Below are 13,045 nucleotides of genomic sequence, written 5' to 3' on the forward strand. Positions count from 1 at the left end.
AGGAAATGGGATTGCGAAAGGATTGCGAAATATGTGTAGGATTGCGGACTGGTCAACGGCGCGGGTCGAGATGCCCTGTGTGGCGAGGCTTCTCGAACACCTGGGGGTGGTGGTGGTGGCGAAGAAAATCGAAAGCCTTCCCGAGTTTCTCGGAAACCCTCAAACCTCCTGTCTCAAACGTTCGTGCGGCGTAGAACTGTAATTATTATTGTCAGCGTTATCATCAGAAAACGCGACGATTTTAGAAAAGAATAGGTAGGATGCAAGGTGCAAGTCCTGGAAACTGGGAGAAATTATAACAATTATAACAACGCGCTACCACCCGCCTGTTATTAAATCATTTTCGCCTCCTTCGCTTTCACTCGGTACTCTACTGCCATCGACGCCATTGCCTTGGAATTCAAGCAGATGCGTAGTGCTCGCGACTTCTTACCTGGAATGATGTGAATGCTAGCTGTTGATTGGAGTAATTTAGCAAAGCAAGATGCTGGGTGATGTGATCGGGAGGATTCCTCGTGCGTCCAAGTGGACCTGCTTACGTTGAGGCTTGAGGTACTGCCGCTGCGGCAAAATTCACCATTCACCATTCACCATTCACCATTCACCAATGGCACTAAGATCCTGGTCTGGAAGGCAAATCACGCCCATGAGTGCGAATATTATTAAGAAACATAGGTAACCAGACACGGCGAGTGGTAGAAAAGGGTGAGGGAATTTGCATCATCCTCATCGCCTATCTCGTATCAATAGATAGGTCTCTCGGATTCGTAGTTGCATAATTACGGCCGTAGCGATTTTGCTTCCCAACCCGGCTCTCGTATCGAATCCTGCCGTTGACCATTGTAGAGTGTAGCTGAAAGGATCCACTTTCCGGGGTGATGGGGCACGATTCTTTTTTTCTTCTTCGTTGGGCCGTCGTGCCCAAGAGCCAGGCCTACTCAAACCTGAGACTGAGGCCATGTCATCCTACCTACAGACTCTATGCAGTCTTATGCTTGCTCGTCACCAAAGTCTGGGCTACGTCTCAAAGAGAGGATTGGATGGGGGGGGGAAGGCCGCAGATGGAGAGGATAGCCTGGCTCCCTGGGCAGGCTCGTACCTTGCAGGGCCATGCATAGCGCCCCGGGCCCTTGGGTCGTCTTCCCCCGCCCCACCAGTAGTGAAATCCAGAATCTGAGGGATGCAGGAATGAGCCAATTGAAAGTCGTAATTGCCACGAGACCTGGTCGATTCGATAGGAACTTCCGGGGACTATCCCTTCCCTTTTTGACGGGGCTTTGACCGGTAGCTTCTTAGCGAGTTACCGACTGAGCGGCTGCAATAAAATTCGTCTGCTTTTCTCCGTGCGCCCAACCATTTTTACCAAGCGTCGCGATAAGATTGGAACAGAGTCCAATTCTCTGACATAACAAATCCTTGGAAAATCATAATAACATTCCATTAAACGTACCTCAAAAACTTACAGGGTGGAAGAAGGGAGCAAAGGGGATAATGGGTACAGCCGCGGGAAGGGTAAGCAAGAGCGACCGTTGTACCTGCAAGCCCACCGTTCTACTTTAAAGTACCTTACTCCTCCTCCCTACCACCTTTACTTCCTCATTATTGCTACCTTTACCTTAGTATCTTCCACTCTAGGAAAACCTTGCGCTCTAGCGGCCATTCTTTTTTGCCATTTTCTTTTTACATGAACCTATTATTGTTCATTATTTATTGTTTATTGTTTATCGTTTTTTTTTTCTTCCTTTCTGTTATTTGCAATACTGGAACTTGGAAGCGAGCTTGCAGCTCGACCATCGAGTATGGACCAACCGTTACCGAAAGAGCATCTGCACTCTGCACACTTACGTCCACAATACCCCACTCTTAAGCATGCCATCGGCTTGACTATACAAGTTCGGAGATAAGTCGCTGCGAGGTGCAGCTCATTCTTCCAGCTCTGGCGGTAAAATTTCCTAAAGCATGAGAATACTCCAGCCTCTGCAAGCCACCTTTTCTACTTCGGTCAATCTATCGCAAAGTGGATGAACTTTCTATCCTCTGACCCTCTCACGCTCTTCCTTAGACTTCAGCGATTTCACCTCGTTTTCGATACATACCCCCACTACTTGATCAATCCTGGTCCTCATCTCGCATGAGACATGTTTTCACCCTACATGATCTCGATCGTCATCTTAGCCGCGCATCTCGCAGATGTTCGGTCTTCCAACGTTTCCTCTTCCCTGTGCTCTGTGCATTGACATATGCATTAATACCCAGTCCCTGCATATTCTCTTACCCCGTACACAACCAATTACATTTACGCTTACTTGACAGATCAGCCACTCGACACCGATACCTGCGTATGTCGTGCATGTGCGCCAGGCATACTTAACTCTAATATTCTATATGCGCAACGCCAGGCTAAAACAATGCCTCCAGGAGCACCGCGACACGCGTAATCATTCCTAATCAGAACGACATGAATCATTTCCAGAGATGCTCTAAAATCTTCACCGAGTGGAAGCTCCGAATACGGCATGACAGCAATGGAAATACACATCAAGAGCGAACAAGCGCACGCCAAGGTATGATGGAGGCATTTCAGACTCAATGTAGTGGTGAGAGGAATTTCTCATGATCTGTTGACGGTCGAATGTCAGATCATTAGCAAAAGACCGACACCAGCTGCTACCTGAATCGAGACACGCTTTAGATGAAATGTGAGCGCCAACATTTGTGAAGACAGTTATGGTACTCTAGGATCAGCAGTCTAATCAACAGATCTAGAATGACTCTCTGAGACCCTTGCCCAGTCCTCTTCGAGGACAGACAAAAGACGGGTCGAGGTATCCAAAGCGCCATCACAATCCATGCCTCCAAGCCCATATGCCCATTTTGTAGCACTTCGCCTGGCCTCAACAGCCAGCAATCGTCACAAAACCGCGATGAAGCAGCTCGTCTCCCTCCTTCTCCTCCGCATGATCCCAGACTCCACACCGCTCTTAAACCTCCGCCATTTTCCGGAAATTTTTCTATGGCACACCGCCCTTCTCGGATCCCTCGTGTCACAGCACGGAACATAAAGCCGAAACCTTAACAACGGAGGAATGGTCCAGAAGACGGGTTCCGCAATGAGGATGGCGGAGAGGGAGTAGAGTGACGCAGGAATGCAAGACTGACAGAGAGAAAAGTACGCCTGGAATGGCAATGATTTACGTGGCTAGAAGCACGGATTATCCCCTTCCCGCCCCCCTCTCTCTGTTCTTAACGAATACTGCGCCTGTAGTATGTAGTCACCAAGAACCCATCACTTTGCGCTGGGGGAAGGAGGGGGATTCACACACTGCCCGTGTTTCCCGGAAATAGGCAGTTAACCCCGTACCTAAACTCTCTTCTCACCCCACAGCAACCTATGCCCGTTCGTCCCTTCAAACGCGCCCGAGCTTGCGAAGATAGGAAAGTCGTAACCGTACCCACGGGGAAAGAATCCCTGCCGCACACTCCGACCGTTCAACCCACACCTCATCTCCTGGGCGAAAGGGAAGTATGATGCGCGCATGCCCGGTGAGGGAGGGAGGAAGGGTCCAGGTATTGCTCCCCGGAGAGGTACCTAGGTTACCACGGAAGCCGCACCCAGCGATCGCTTTCCAGTGGGAAGCGGCTTCCGAGCGGGGCTGACTTTGATCCGCCCCCTCTCCTTTATCATCTCCGTCCGTTTACTACATACGTGCTCATCCTATCTATCGATTTATCTATCTATCTGGCTATCATCAACCATCATATCATCTCATATCATATCATTGCATCCACGCATCCCCTACCGTCTTCTCCGAAGCAGACCTACCTCATTCCCTTCCCTTGACACGGGCATCCCGCTCTAGTCTACTCCACCGAGAGTCGCACGTCTAGCATACGAGTGGTGGCGCCTTTCAACCTCCAGCTGCGCGGAGTGCAGTGTTCGTGGCGGGGTCGATCGAGCGAGAGTGGCATCTTTGCCGGCCGGATGATGATGATGTGGGGTCTTTTATGCGTTTCCGCCGTCTAAGATTATGTATGGTATATCTTTTACACCTCCCTCAACGGTTATCCATGGAGAAAGTAATTACTCATGGTACTGTACCATACATCTCATCGGCCAAATTCCACCAACCGTCCCCATGGATAACGTCGTCGTCTCTACCGTCGCTACACCAATACAGTACCAATGCGACACTATGCGAGGTCATACCCGCTTGATTTCTTTCAAACCACATTTGCGACTGAGGCGAGTTATTCGACCTCTATTTGTGGCCGGTGTAAGATCTTTCATGTAAGGTCTTTCGAATATAAATACCATGCTGCTACCCTCATTGATGGACTATTTCTTTCATATAGTATCCACACCCACATCCGCATACACACTCCTTAGCATACACACTCGCTTTTCTTCCCTATCAAGATTTTATACTCTCGTACTCAGACAGCAGCCCATTTAGCCCAGGCAGAGGCTATGTATCCCATCCCTTACTATCATAGAACGAATAACGACAACACGCCTGACTGTCCAAATATCTTATCAATACATAAGGACTCGGCGAGGTTATAAAGTACAGAATTGGCAAGGCCGAAAGAATAAGCGAGCAGCGATGGGACTCGGTAGGGCGGTCGATAGCTAATGTCGTAAAGGCAATGGTTTGGTAGACAAAGGTAGCAAAGATATCAGGAAGAGGTTGAGGATGTGAGTAGGCGTAGGTAATTATTTTGTATATCCAACATGAAGAAGACATACCATCCATGGGAAGGTGTATCTTACTGATGAAACTTTGCCCATCAGATAGTTGATACAGCACCATAAGTGAGTAGATTCTCCATGGATGACCCACTTTGTCCATAGATGAAATGCTTTATCCATGGATCATGACGATAGGTGCAACATAGACGTGTCCGAGGCGAGACGCGAGCGCGGCTGTTTGGGGAAGGAGGTGCGGGGCTGGGGTGCACACGGTGATTTGGTGGGGGTGGAAGAGTCTCTTTTCCCGGTCCACAACTTCCGTCCGGACTGGCAAGCAAGCAAGCAGAACGCACGTTCCAAATCAAGGGCACGCTTTTGCAAAGGACCACGTCAACGCCAAGGATACCACACTTTTCCATCATCTCGTCCTCTCTCTCCTCCGCTTTCGCGGGCGGGTGCGCTACCGGCGTCAGCCTCGACGACGACCACCTTTCTTCTCCTTTCCTTGGTCTTTGGGGGCCTTCTCCTGGCTTCCCCCCGCGGGCTTGCGATCTTTCCTGCCCTTGCCCGGACCTGTTCCAGCGGACCGCTGACCCGTCTCGTCATCCTCCAGACGACGTCGCCGGGTCGGCTGGGGCTCGTCGGAGCCTCCCGGGGAAGACGAAGTATCTTTGTTGGGGACCTCGATTGGTGGATTGCCGGCTTGATAGGCCACGAACTGGGCCCGCGCGTGAGGGGACCCGGCCCTGCTCGGTGCCCCATACCCGGGTTCAAAGTCATGTTGATTGCTGTTCCGGCTTCCTTGACTACAATCCGGTGCATTCAAATCGTATGTTTTGCTAGGATCGTAGGGAATGCGTTGAGGGACTGGGGGTTGAGCTGGTGCACCATAAGCGGAAAGCTGGGCTTGAGGTCGAGCGAGTGCAGAACTGCTGCTTGGAAATGCGCGCTGCTGGGCTCCAGGAGGTCCAGCAGTCGAAGTCAAGGACAATACGTTGAGGCTTGTAGTCACTCTTTGATCATCGCTGGGCGGGTCCATGGGTCGAATTGGCCGAGCGTCGACCCCAATCTGACGGAAACCCTCTACACATTCTGTAATCCAGTGATCTTGACGCCTTCTCGCAAATATAGCGACTTTTTGCGTAATTGGACGATTGGCCTTACCTAACATGTCGACCATGGGAAGAATACATTTTTTTGGATCGGCCTTCACATTGAGCCTATGAAAGATCATGGCTCTGATCTCGTGCGGCTCAAAAGGTTGGTACGCCTTATGAACGACCCATTTGTAGGAAGCATATATAGTGCAAAGCGCGTCCTCGGAGATTGGTTCGTTGAAGAAGATTATCCTCTCATGTGCAAGAAGGTGTAAAGGTCCAGGATTCCGCCACACAGCGTCAACTCGGCGGAGCAAATCCGCTCCTCTCAAACCTGCCACTCTTCTCACTTCAACAGTCACTGGATCATCGGAGTCTAGGATAAAGTTCTTGACAAATTGAGGTACTTTTTTGAGGATTCCGCCAAACATTTCACCAATCACCTTTTCGACCTCGGCGTCGGAAAGTTTTTCACCCTTATACTCATACGAACACCGGAAAGCATAGATATTGAGAAGTTGCTCGCTGGTGACTTGTGTTCTGGATACCACTGAGTCACTCTCTCGTCTTATGGCAACACACGGGAGATCCTTCTGGTCAAGGTTCAGTCGGTTGTTCAGTAAAAGGCTCTCACCATCCTCCCTCTGTGGGCTACAAAGCAAGGAACACGACTGATTAGCAAGCCCTCCTTCGAGAGATTGAGGTGTTCTTACTCACTCTCGTTGCGTTTCTCTTCGGTTAGATATTCCTCATGCATCTCTCCAAACTTAAACCACAGCTCCATACTGACCTCTTCCGTCTCTTTCACCGCTTGAGCTACCTTTTTGGTAAACGAATGATCAGGGTCTAGTAAAGTTTCGGCCACATAAGGAACATCTGTCTCGGGTTTGGAGAGCTGGATTCGGCATATGCCTCTGACTGCATCCTGACTTAACCGCGTGCCGTAAAGTTCGAAAGAATTTTGACACATGTAAAGGATTTTGAGATCATCATCCTTCAGCTCTTCGCCATCATGTATTGCTATTGTGCCGTCATCAAAAGCTATCGTCATCTTTGTGGAACTAGACGACTGTCGACGGATAGCTAAGAGCTTGTTCTTCAGGAAGATATTTGTGTGTTATTGATGGTCTGCAGGTCTCCGAGAATGAGGATATGTGTGTTCTGTGCTAAACATATGTTATAAAGCGAAAAGAAGTAAAGGAAGGGAAAATCACCCAGCTTTATAGGAAACGAAACCCCGACTAGGTCATCTCATGGTCCATCATGCCCCTGGCAGATACCGCCCGTTCAAGGTATCAGGGTACCTCTTACGAGACACGGCTGTTTCAGCTGAAGCTGTAAAAATTGAAATGGCCGGCTGTGGTCTCGAGAGCGGCATCTCGCCCAAGGCGTGGAGGCGGTCGAGCTCTCGGCTGCGTGGCAGTGTGTCATAGTGTCACAAGTGGAGACCTTGAACGAATCAATCGATCAATAAGATGGGCGGCGTTGTAGCCTCGACAGTTTTGCCGCACACGCAGATACTGCCTGCTCGAAGTATCTGGAGAGTTGCATACATGAATCACACACCCTCCAAGTTTAGTCCGCCCGGAATCTTTGAAATGTAATGACTGGCTGGGTTTGCCCGAAGGGCGTCTCATGCATGCCGCCGAGTGTTTCAAGCTTCCATGTTGTGACAGTGTCCACGAGGTTCTGAGGCGACGGTAGAGATCCAATGACATGATTGGTAAGAGGAAGGGTGTTGCAGCCTTGGGTACGTGTAAGAAGAATGCTGGAAGAAGGTCTGCCCGGAGATCAGTTGTTAAGATGAATCGGGCAGCTTCCGATTTTCCGATGCTAGGTCTGTGTCCTCCAGACTCCGAGGCGACAATAGAGACCATATGATATGATTGGTAAGAGGGAAGAGGTTGCGACCTCAACGGGTCTCACTTGTAGGTGCTGCCTCGAGAATGTGTTGCGGAGATGTTGGAAGAAGCGCCGCCCAGGACTGATTGCGGCAACGTCTGGCTTTATTTCTGTGGAAACGTATCATAAGCAGGCCACCGAGACGTCCATGCTTCCGACTCTGAAGCGACGGTAGAAACCCGATAGCATGGTTGGTAAGAGGAGCAGGGGGTGCGGCCTCGACATATCTCCACATCTGTACGGGCGGCCGAACTTCCGGTGTTACAAAAGTACTCTCCGCATTTTGAGGCGGCGGTACAAAATCCAAACTGATTGGTAAGAGGGGCGGTACTGCGACCTCAGCAGGTCCCCATGTTTCTTAGTGCTGCTTCGAAAATGTATGGCAAGGATTGTGGGAGATGCTCTAGCCGGAAAAAGCCCGATAACACTATTGGTAAAACGGACGGGTTGTGACCTTAGCAGATGTCCGCATTCATAAGTGCTGCCTTGAGAATGTGTAGTCAAAATGGTAGAAGAAGCTCAGCCCCAAAGAAGATTCTACTCAGCGCTAAATGTACCGAAAATAGCTGTCCAGGGTCCTCTTAACAAGGAAACACTCCGTAATTGACCCTCAATTGCCAGCACTCCGGCAGTAACCTCACCTAGGCAGGGACACGGCTTTGGCGGAACATTCCGTATGTAGAAGGAGAAGAATTGGAGGCATAAGTGAATCTCGATCACGGCGCTGATCCAAGAGGACAAGTAACGTAGCTGAAGTAGTTGCTCGTGCGTGGGATTCAGGCCTTGAAACGTTTCATATGAGAACGGCCAGCAGCTCCATGTTCGCCAACGTCCCCGAGTACTGTCCCGAAAGTGATCGGCTGTTACTATGGATTCATCAGAGTACGATTATGCCAGGTCGCGCGCATCCTATTGGAGAGAAGCCAAAGTTGTTACACAGACGTAGCTCAGCCACAGTGTAATTTGTACTTGGCGAAAGGATCTCTGCCTATACGGTAGGGCAATAGGTAACAGGACCGCCCGTGCAAGTGTGCGTGTTTAGGCTTTTGAGATTGCTATCAATTGTGCATTTTGAAAGCTTGATTGTTGATTGCAACATGGAAGATGTGCTTCCCTAATTGCGTAGTCGGCAAGCAGTGGATGTACTGACTCGATCTCCTGTACACCTGCCAACTTCGCAGTCTTTGAGCACAACAGTGTCGAGCGTTGGGGCCTTTGCAACCGCGTTCCGTATCCATGATACTTCTTTCATTCCGTTAGAGCAATCAAAGCGCGGGCTCACCCCTAAGAATGTTGAACCGTTCATCTATTAAAATAATCACATTTTACTGTACACCAAACGTACCGTAGCCAATGCAATATGTATCCATAACACCGCCTCTCCTATCCTGGCATGCAACAAGAAACGCCAATGCTGCATGCTTGCTCCAGATCCATATGTCGTGCATGCTGCGCTACTCACAGATCCAATGGTGAGAACGAGTCACCCTATTCAAAACGTTATTACAGCGGCGGTTGCCCTTGCTTAAGGACTTAGAATGCCCTCAGCGGATCAGTGTCCGTTGACCCTCCTCTCTGGGCTGGACCCTTCCTTGCTATTCGGCCTCGAGCTTGTATTCATCTCGCCTTGCGTCATCTTCTCCATGAAGCTGATGTAATCGTACTTGGGGGAGATTTCTGTCTTCTTGCAGATCGGGACCTTTGTGCTGTGGCATACTCGAGAGAAGGTCTTCGACTAGCTCGTCAGGGATTAGGGAGTGCCGGAGATCGAGTTCGGTTACGTAGGGCTGGGTTATGTGTCAGCCGGCGAAGATAGGCGCAGTAATGAGGGCGGGAGCGAAAGACGGATGCTGGGCAGGGAGTTGATGGCAAGGAGGAGAGACCGGAGGCGAGGATTGCTCGAACGTACCTTGCCATCTGCAACCTCCCTGAAGCTCTGAAACACCTGTTCCGCTGTGTTCTGGTCTTCAGTAACAGATACCATAAACCGAATGAACTGCTCAAACGTGACGTAGCCCTTCCCAGAACTAATGCTCATAAATTGCTCATGCATCTCTTCCTCATCGTAGACCAGACTCAGACTTGCTAACGCCGCTGAAAATTCGAGCTCGTGCAGCGTGTTCGAGAGATCCTTGTCGAAATGCCTGAACACCGATTCAAATTCTTCTAGCTGAATGGGAGTTAGGTTTGTCATTTCCCTGGCAACAATTTGGTTTTCCAAAAAGCCCATCTTGCCAACAACACTGCCTCGTACTAGATCTAGTTCATACGCTAGCTCATCGTACGTATAGGTGGTAAAGTCGTTTTCTTCGATGTTAGCTTCGTCGCATTTGTGGGAGAGAGTGGCAAGTGTTTCGAGGTATTCGGATAGGGGAGGTAGGTTGCTGTGCAAACGGCGGACATGGGCAAGCTGGTCTGCAAGATCGCCCGAAAGACCTGCGATGGCTAGCGAAAGGGTGGAGAGGGTGAGAGCGAAGTCGTTGGCTTTGTCGGCGAAGGTGCGGCGGAGAGCGTTCTTGATGCTATGAAGAAATCAATGGTTAGAAGACTGGCTGGTAGGAGATGGGGAAGGTTGCGCACTCTCGAATGGTCTCGTTGATGACCTGACTTCTGTCTCTCTCGGCTCTGAGCAAGATGGCCCATTCGTTATCCAATACTTCCAGCTTTAGGTCCTCTGGAGGCTCGTAGGCTCGTAGTCGATATGTGCTCATCTTCGTCTTGATGTTTCCAAGCAGAGCAGCCAGATCTGACTTTTCAGCCACCCACTTCCGCTTTTGACTTCTCTTGTACACTGAGAATTGGCTTGACTGCTCTTTTGCATCCACATACGTGCCTATGAAAGTTGCTATTCTCCATGCCTGCCGCTGAGCCTGGATCTCTTTCAACAGATTCTTCATCCTTTGCTCAAAAGAATTTTGCATGCTCCAAGCCCCGTTCATGTTGGCAACAAACTTCTCGACCCGTCTGCCTGCGTTCTCGACTCGTTCCATCTGGGAGAAAGCATGGAACCAGTATGCGATGTATGTCATGAGGGACCGCTCGTCTGGTTTGGCAACGTCACAGACATCCTCCACGTCCAAAAGATCTGGTATGCCAATTTCTTTCGAGGCAATTTCGAACGCGAGCTTCATGTTTCCTCGGTGATCGCTCTTGTCCAGCTTCTCGTAGTCTATCAGGTCCGGTCGATGAATGTCAAGCAGAGCGCAGCTGTGTCCCAGTCAGCATGCCTCTTGCCCCTATTGTCTCAACGCAACCCACAAAGCGAGCCCATCATTCCAACTAGCCGAGAAATCCCGTACTTCCACCCCTTCATAACAAGCCGTCTTCCTTTGACACCACAGCAGCAAGCCTTCCTTCGCCGTCATGCCCTCTTCACTGATGTCATTAATCGTAAAGCGTAGAATAAGCGTCCATATCAGCCCAAGTATTATCTTTCTGTTTCCATCCACAACGTCTTCTGCCCCAATGTTTGTCATCTGTATGCCTCGTGCTTTAATGAAGTCGAGGGCGACGTTGACATTTTCGAAGCGCTGGACACGCAGTTTGGGTTTGGAGGCATAGCGGCCGAGGGACTCATTGCCGAGGACTTCGAGGAGGTGGATGAGGATGACCTATGGGGAACATGTCAGTCCACCAAATCTCCGCACATAGATAGCAGATCACCGGCTAAGAAGATTGTATTTACCCCGTCTGAGAGGTCTGTGACCAGATTCTTGACAGCTACGTCTCGACCGCTGACTTTAGCATTCAACCTGGGGCCCAAGATTCTTATCAGTCATCACGGTCCCTCAAGATGTACAGGTATCAACAGACCATTTCGTGAATGTCTTCTCCTGGACCGCTACCCACTGTTGCTCCACCCCCATCTCCACGAATTCATTGGCTGCGTGATGGGCACGGCGTAAGGCTAGGAGTTGATGGTTGTAGAAACTGTAGCTGTAACTGATGCACTGTTTTATTCATGGAGGATAGAAGAGATCAAGAGCAAAGAGTAAGTTTCAGCAACGGCGGCTATGAACTTTCTGCATGAAGCTCAACGAATCAACATGCGGAATCTTTCCGCGACAGCAACCGAGCTAGCCAGTTTTGGTCGCATATCATAACTCTCTTCAAGCACTCTCAAGATGTTAATATATCTCTACAACACCACTGTCGCGTGGAGATTGTTTGGCTTATCTGTCTCCATTCGTCGGGTCGACCACTGACAGTGTTGCGCTACAATACAGTTAGAAGTGGTAACGGCTGGCATTGACGAAAGCTCCCTAAAGTACTTCTTTGCCTACGATTTAATTTCACTCTCGCTCAAAGGCAGATTATGCGCACTTGTTGGAGATACAGCTTGACTACACTCATCCTATCAATTTCGGTCCCTTGTACCTTTGGCTTGTCGAAAGCGACGGGCCATGCCCACCGAGAGTAGTCACTGACAGGCTCAAAGAGTAGAGAATTTGTTTGACTTCGCTTTAAATCATTGACAATTTACTAGTTTTAGCGGTTCCAGCCCCTTCTTCACTATCCTACTGTTGGTAAAGGTCTAGAACCAATCCCAAATAAGTCTCAACTTCGTGAGTTTTGAACATCGTGGTCGATAAAAGTGTGAGTGCCATAAGCAATGATTGGCCGGCGATTACGGCGATCGGAGGCTCAACTTGCATATGAGAGCAGTCTTAGGCCAATTGATCGGCTCACGTTGAAGGTTTGAAGCGCTATTCGGCACCTTTTTAGCCATAGATGAGACTAAATGTTGACATTTAAGGGGATTTCTTCCTTCAATCGAAACTCTCTTAAGGTAGCTTACCTTTATTCATCGCCATTTCTAACCTTTCTTAAGTCGAGTATTATTATACAAATCGAACAATTTCCGCTGATGAGATTATTTTCAGCACAAAAATGGGGTAAGCTACCTTTATCTATTATTCTGTTCAACTCTTATTGAGCGATAGAGTGATAATTCTCAAGGGAATTGAGCCGGAACTAGTCTCCAGTGCCATGGTGCAGTACCTGCGAGTGCGCTCAGACAGGATTCTTTCAAGCCCTTACGTAGCAGCTTCAAAAGGTTTGAGCCGAAACTGAAATGGTAGATTACCTTCCGATTGCGCCAAGACGGAGTTCTTCCAACCCACCATATAACAATTTCAAAGCGTTTTGAGCCGATGACAGACGCAGTTCTTCGGGCACCTTGGCTTCGCGGGGTGCCTTTGCGCGCATTGGATTGGTAGATTACCCTCGATAACAGTACTTTAACCTCCAATCTCCCCACTCCCCACCGCAATTCTCTAGGATTCCACCCTTCAGATGTCCTTTTTGGCCGGTAGATAGCCCTTCAAAAGGTATGTGTTAAGGCTGGACTATAGAC

At 49.5% G+C, this 13,045-nt stretch overlaps 2 protein-coding genes across 2 annotated transcripts; both read right to left on the minus strand.

Annotated features, from left to right (window-relative positions):
- Nucleotides 1–5,159: 5,159 nt before the first annotated feature.
- On the minus strand, nt 5,160–6,838 carry HO173_000568 (uncharacterized protein; the record flags this gene model as incomplete). Its single annotated transcript, XM_037302517.1, has 2 exons — nt 5,160–6,438; nt 6,501–6,838. 2 exons carry the CDS (start codon nt 6,836–6,838, stop codon nt 5,160–5,162), a joined length of 1,617 nt encoding a protein of 538 aa, XP_037171096.1.
- A 2,446-nt stretch (nt 6,839–9,284) lies between these two features.
- On the minus strand, nt 9,285–11,555 carry HO173_000569 (uncharacterized protein; the record flags this gene model as incomplete). The annotated part of the gene is made up of 6 exons (XM_037302518.1): nt 9,285–9,476; nt 9,599–10,211; nt 10,270–10,896; nt 10,948–11,300; nt 11,375–11,441; nt 11,503–11,555. The coding sequence occupies 6 exons, from the start codon at nt 11,553–11,555 to the stop codon at nt 9,285–9,287; spliced, it is 1,905 nt and encodes a 634-aa protein (XP_037171097.1).
- Between the last annotated feature and the right edge of the window lie 1,490 nt (nt 11,556–13,045).

This window comes from Letharia columbiana (genome assembly GCF_014066305.1).
Source record: "Letharia columbiana isolate WasteWater2 chromosome Unknown Sc0000000_s0, whole genome shotgun sequence".
Lineage (NCBI taxonomy): Eukaryota > Fungi > Ascomycota > Lecanoromycetes > Lecanorales > Parmeliaceae > Letharia > Letharia columbiana.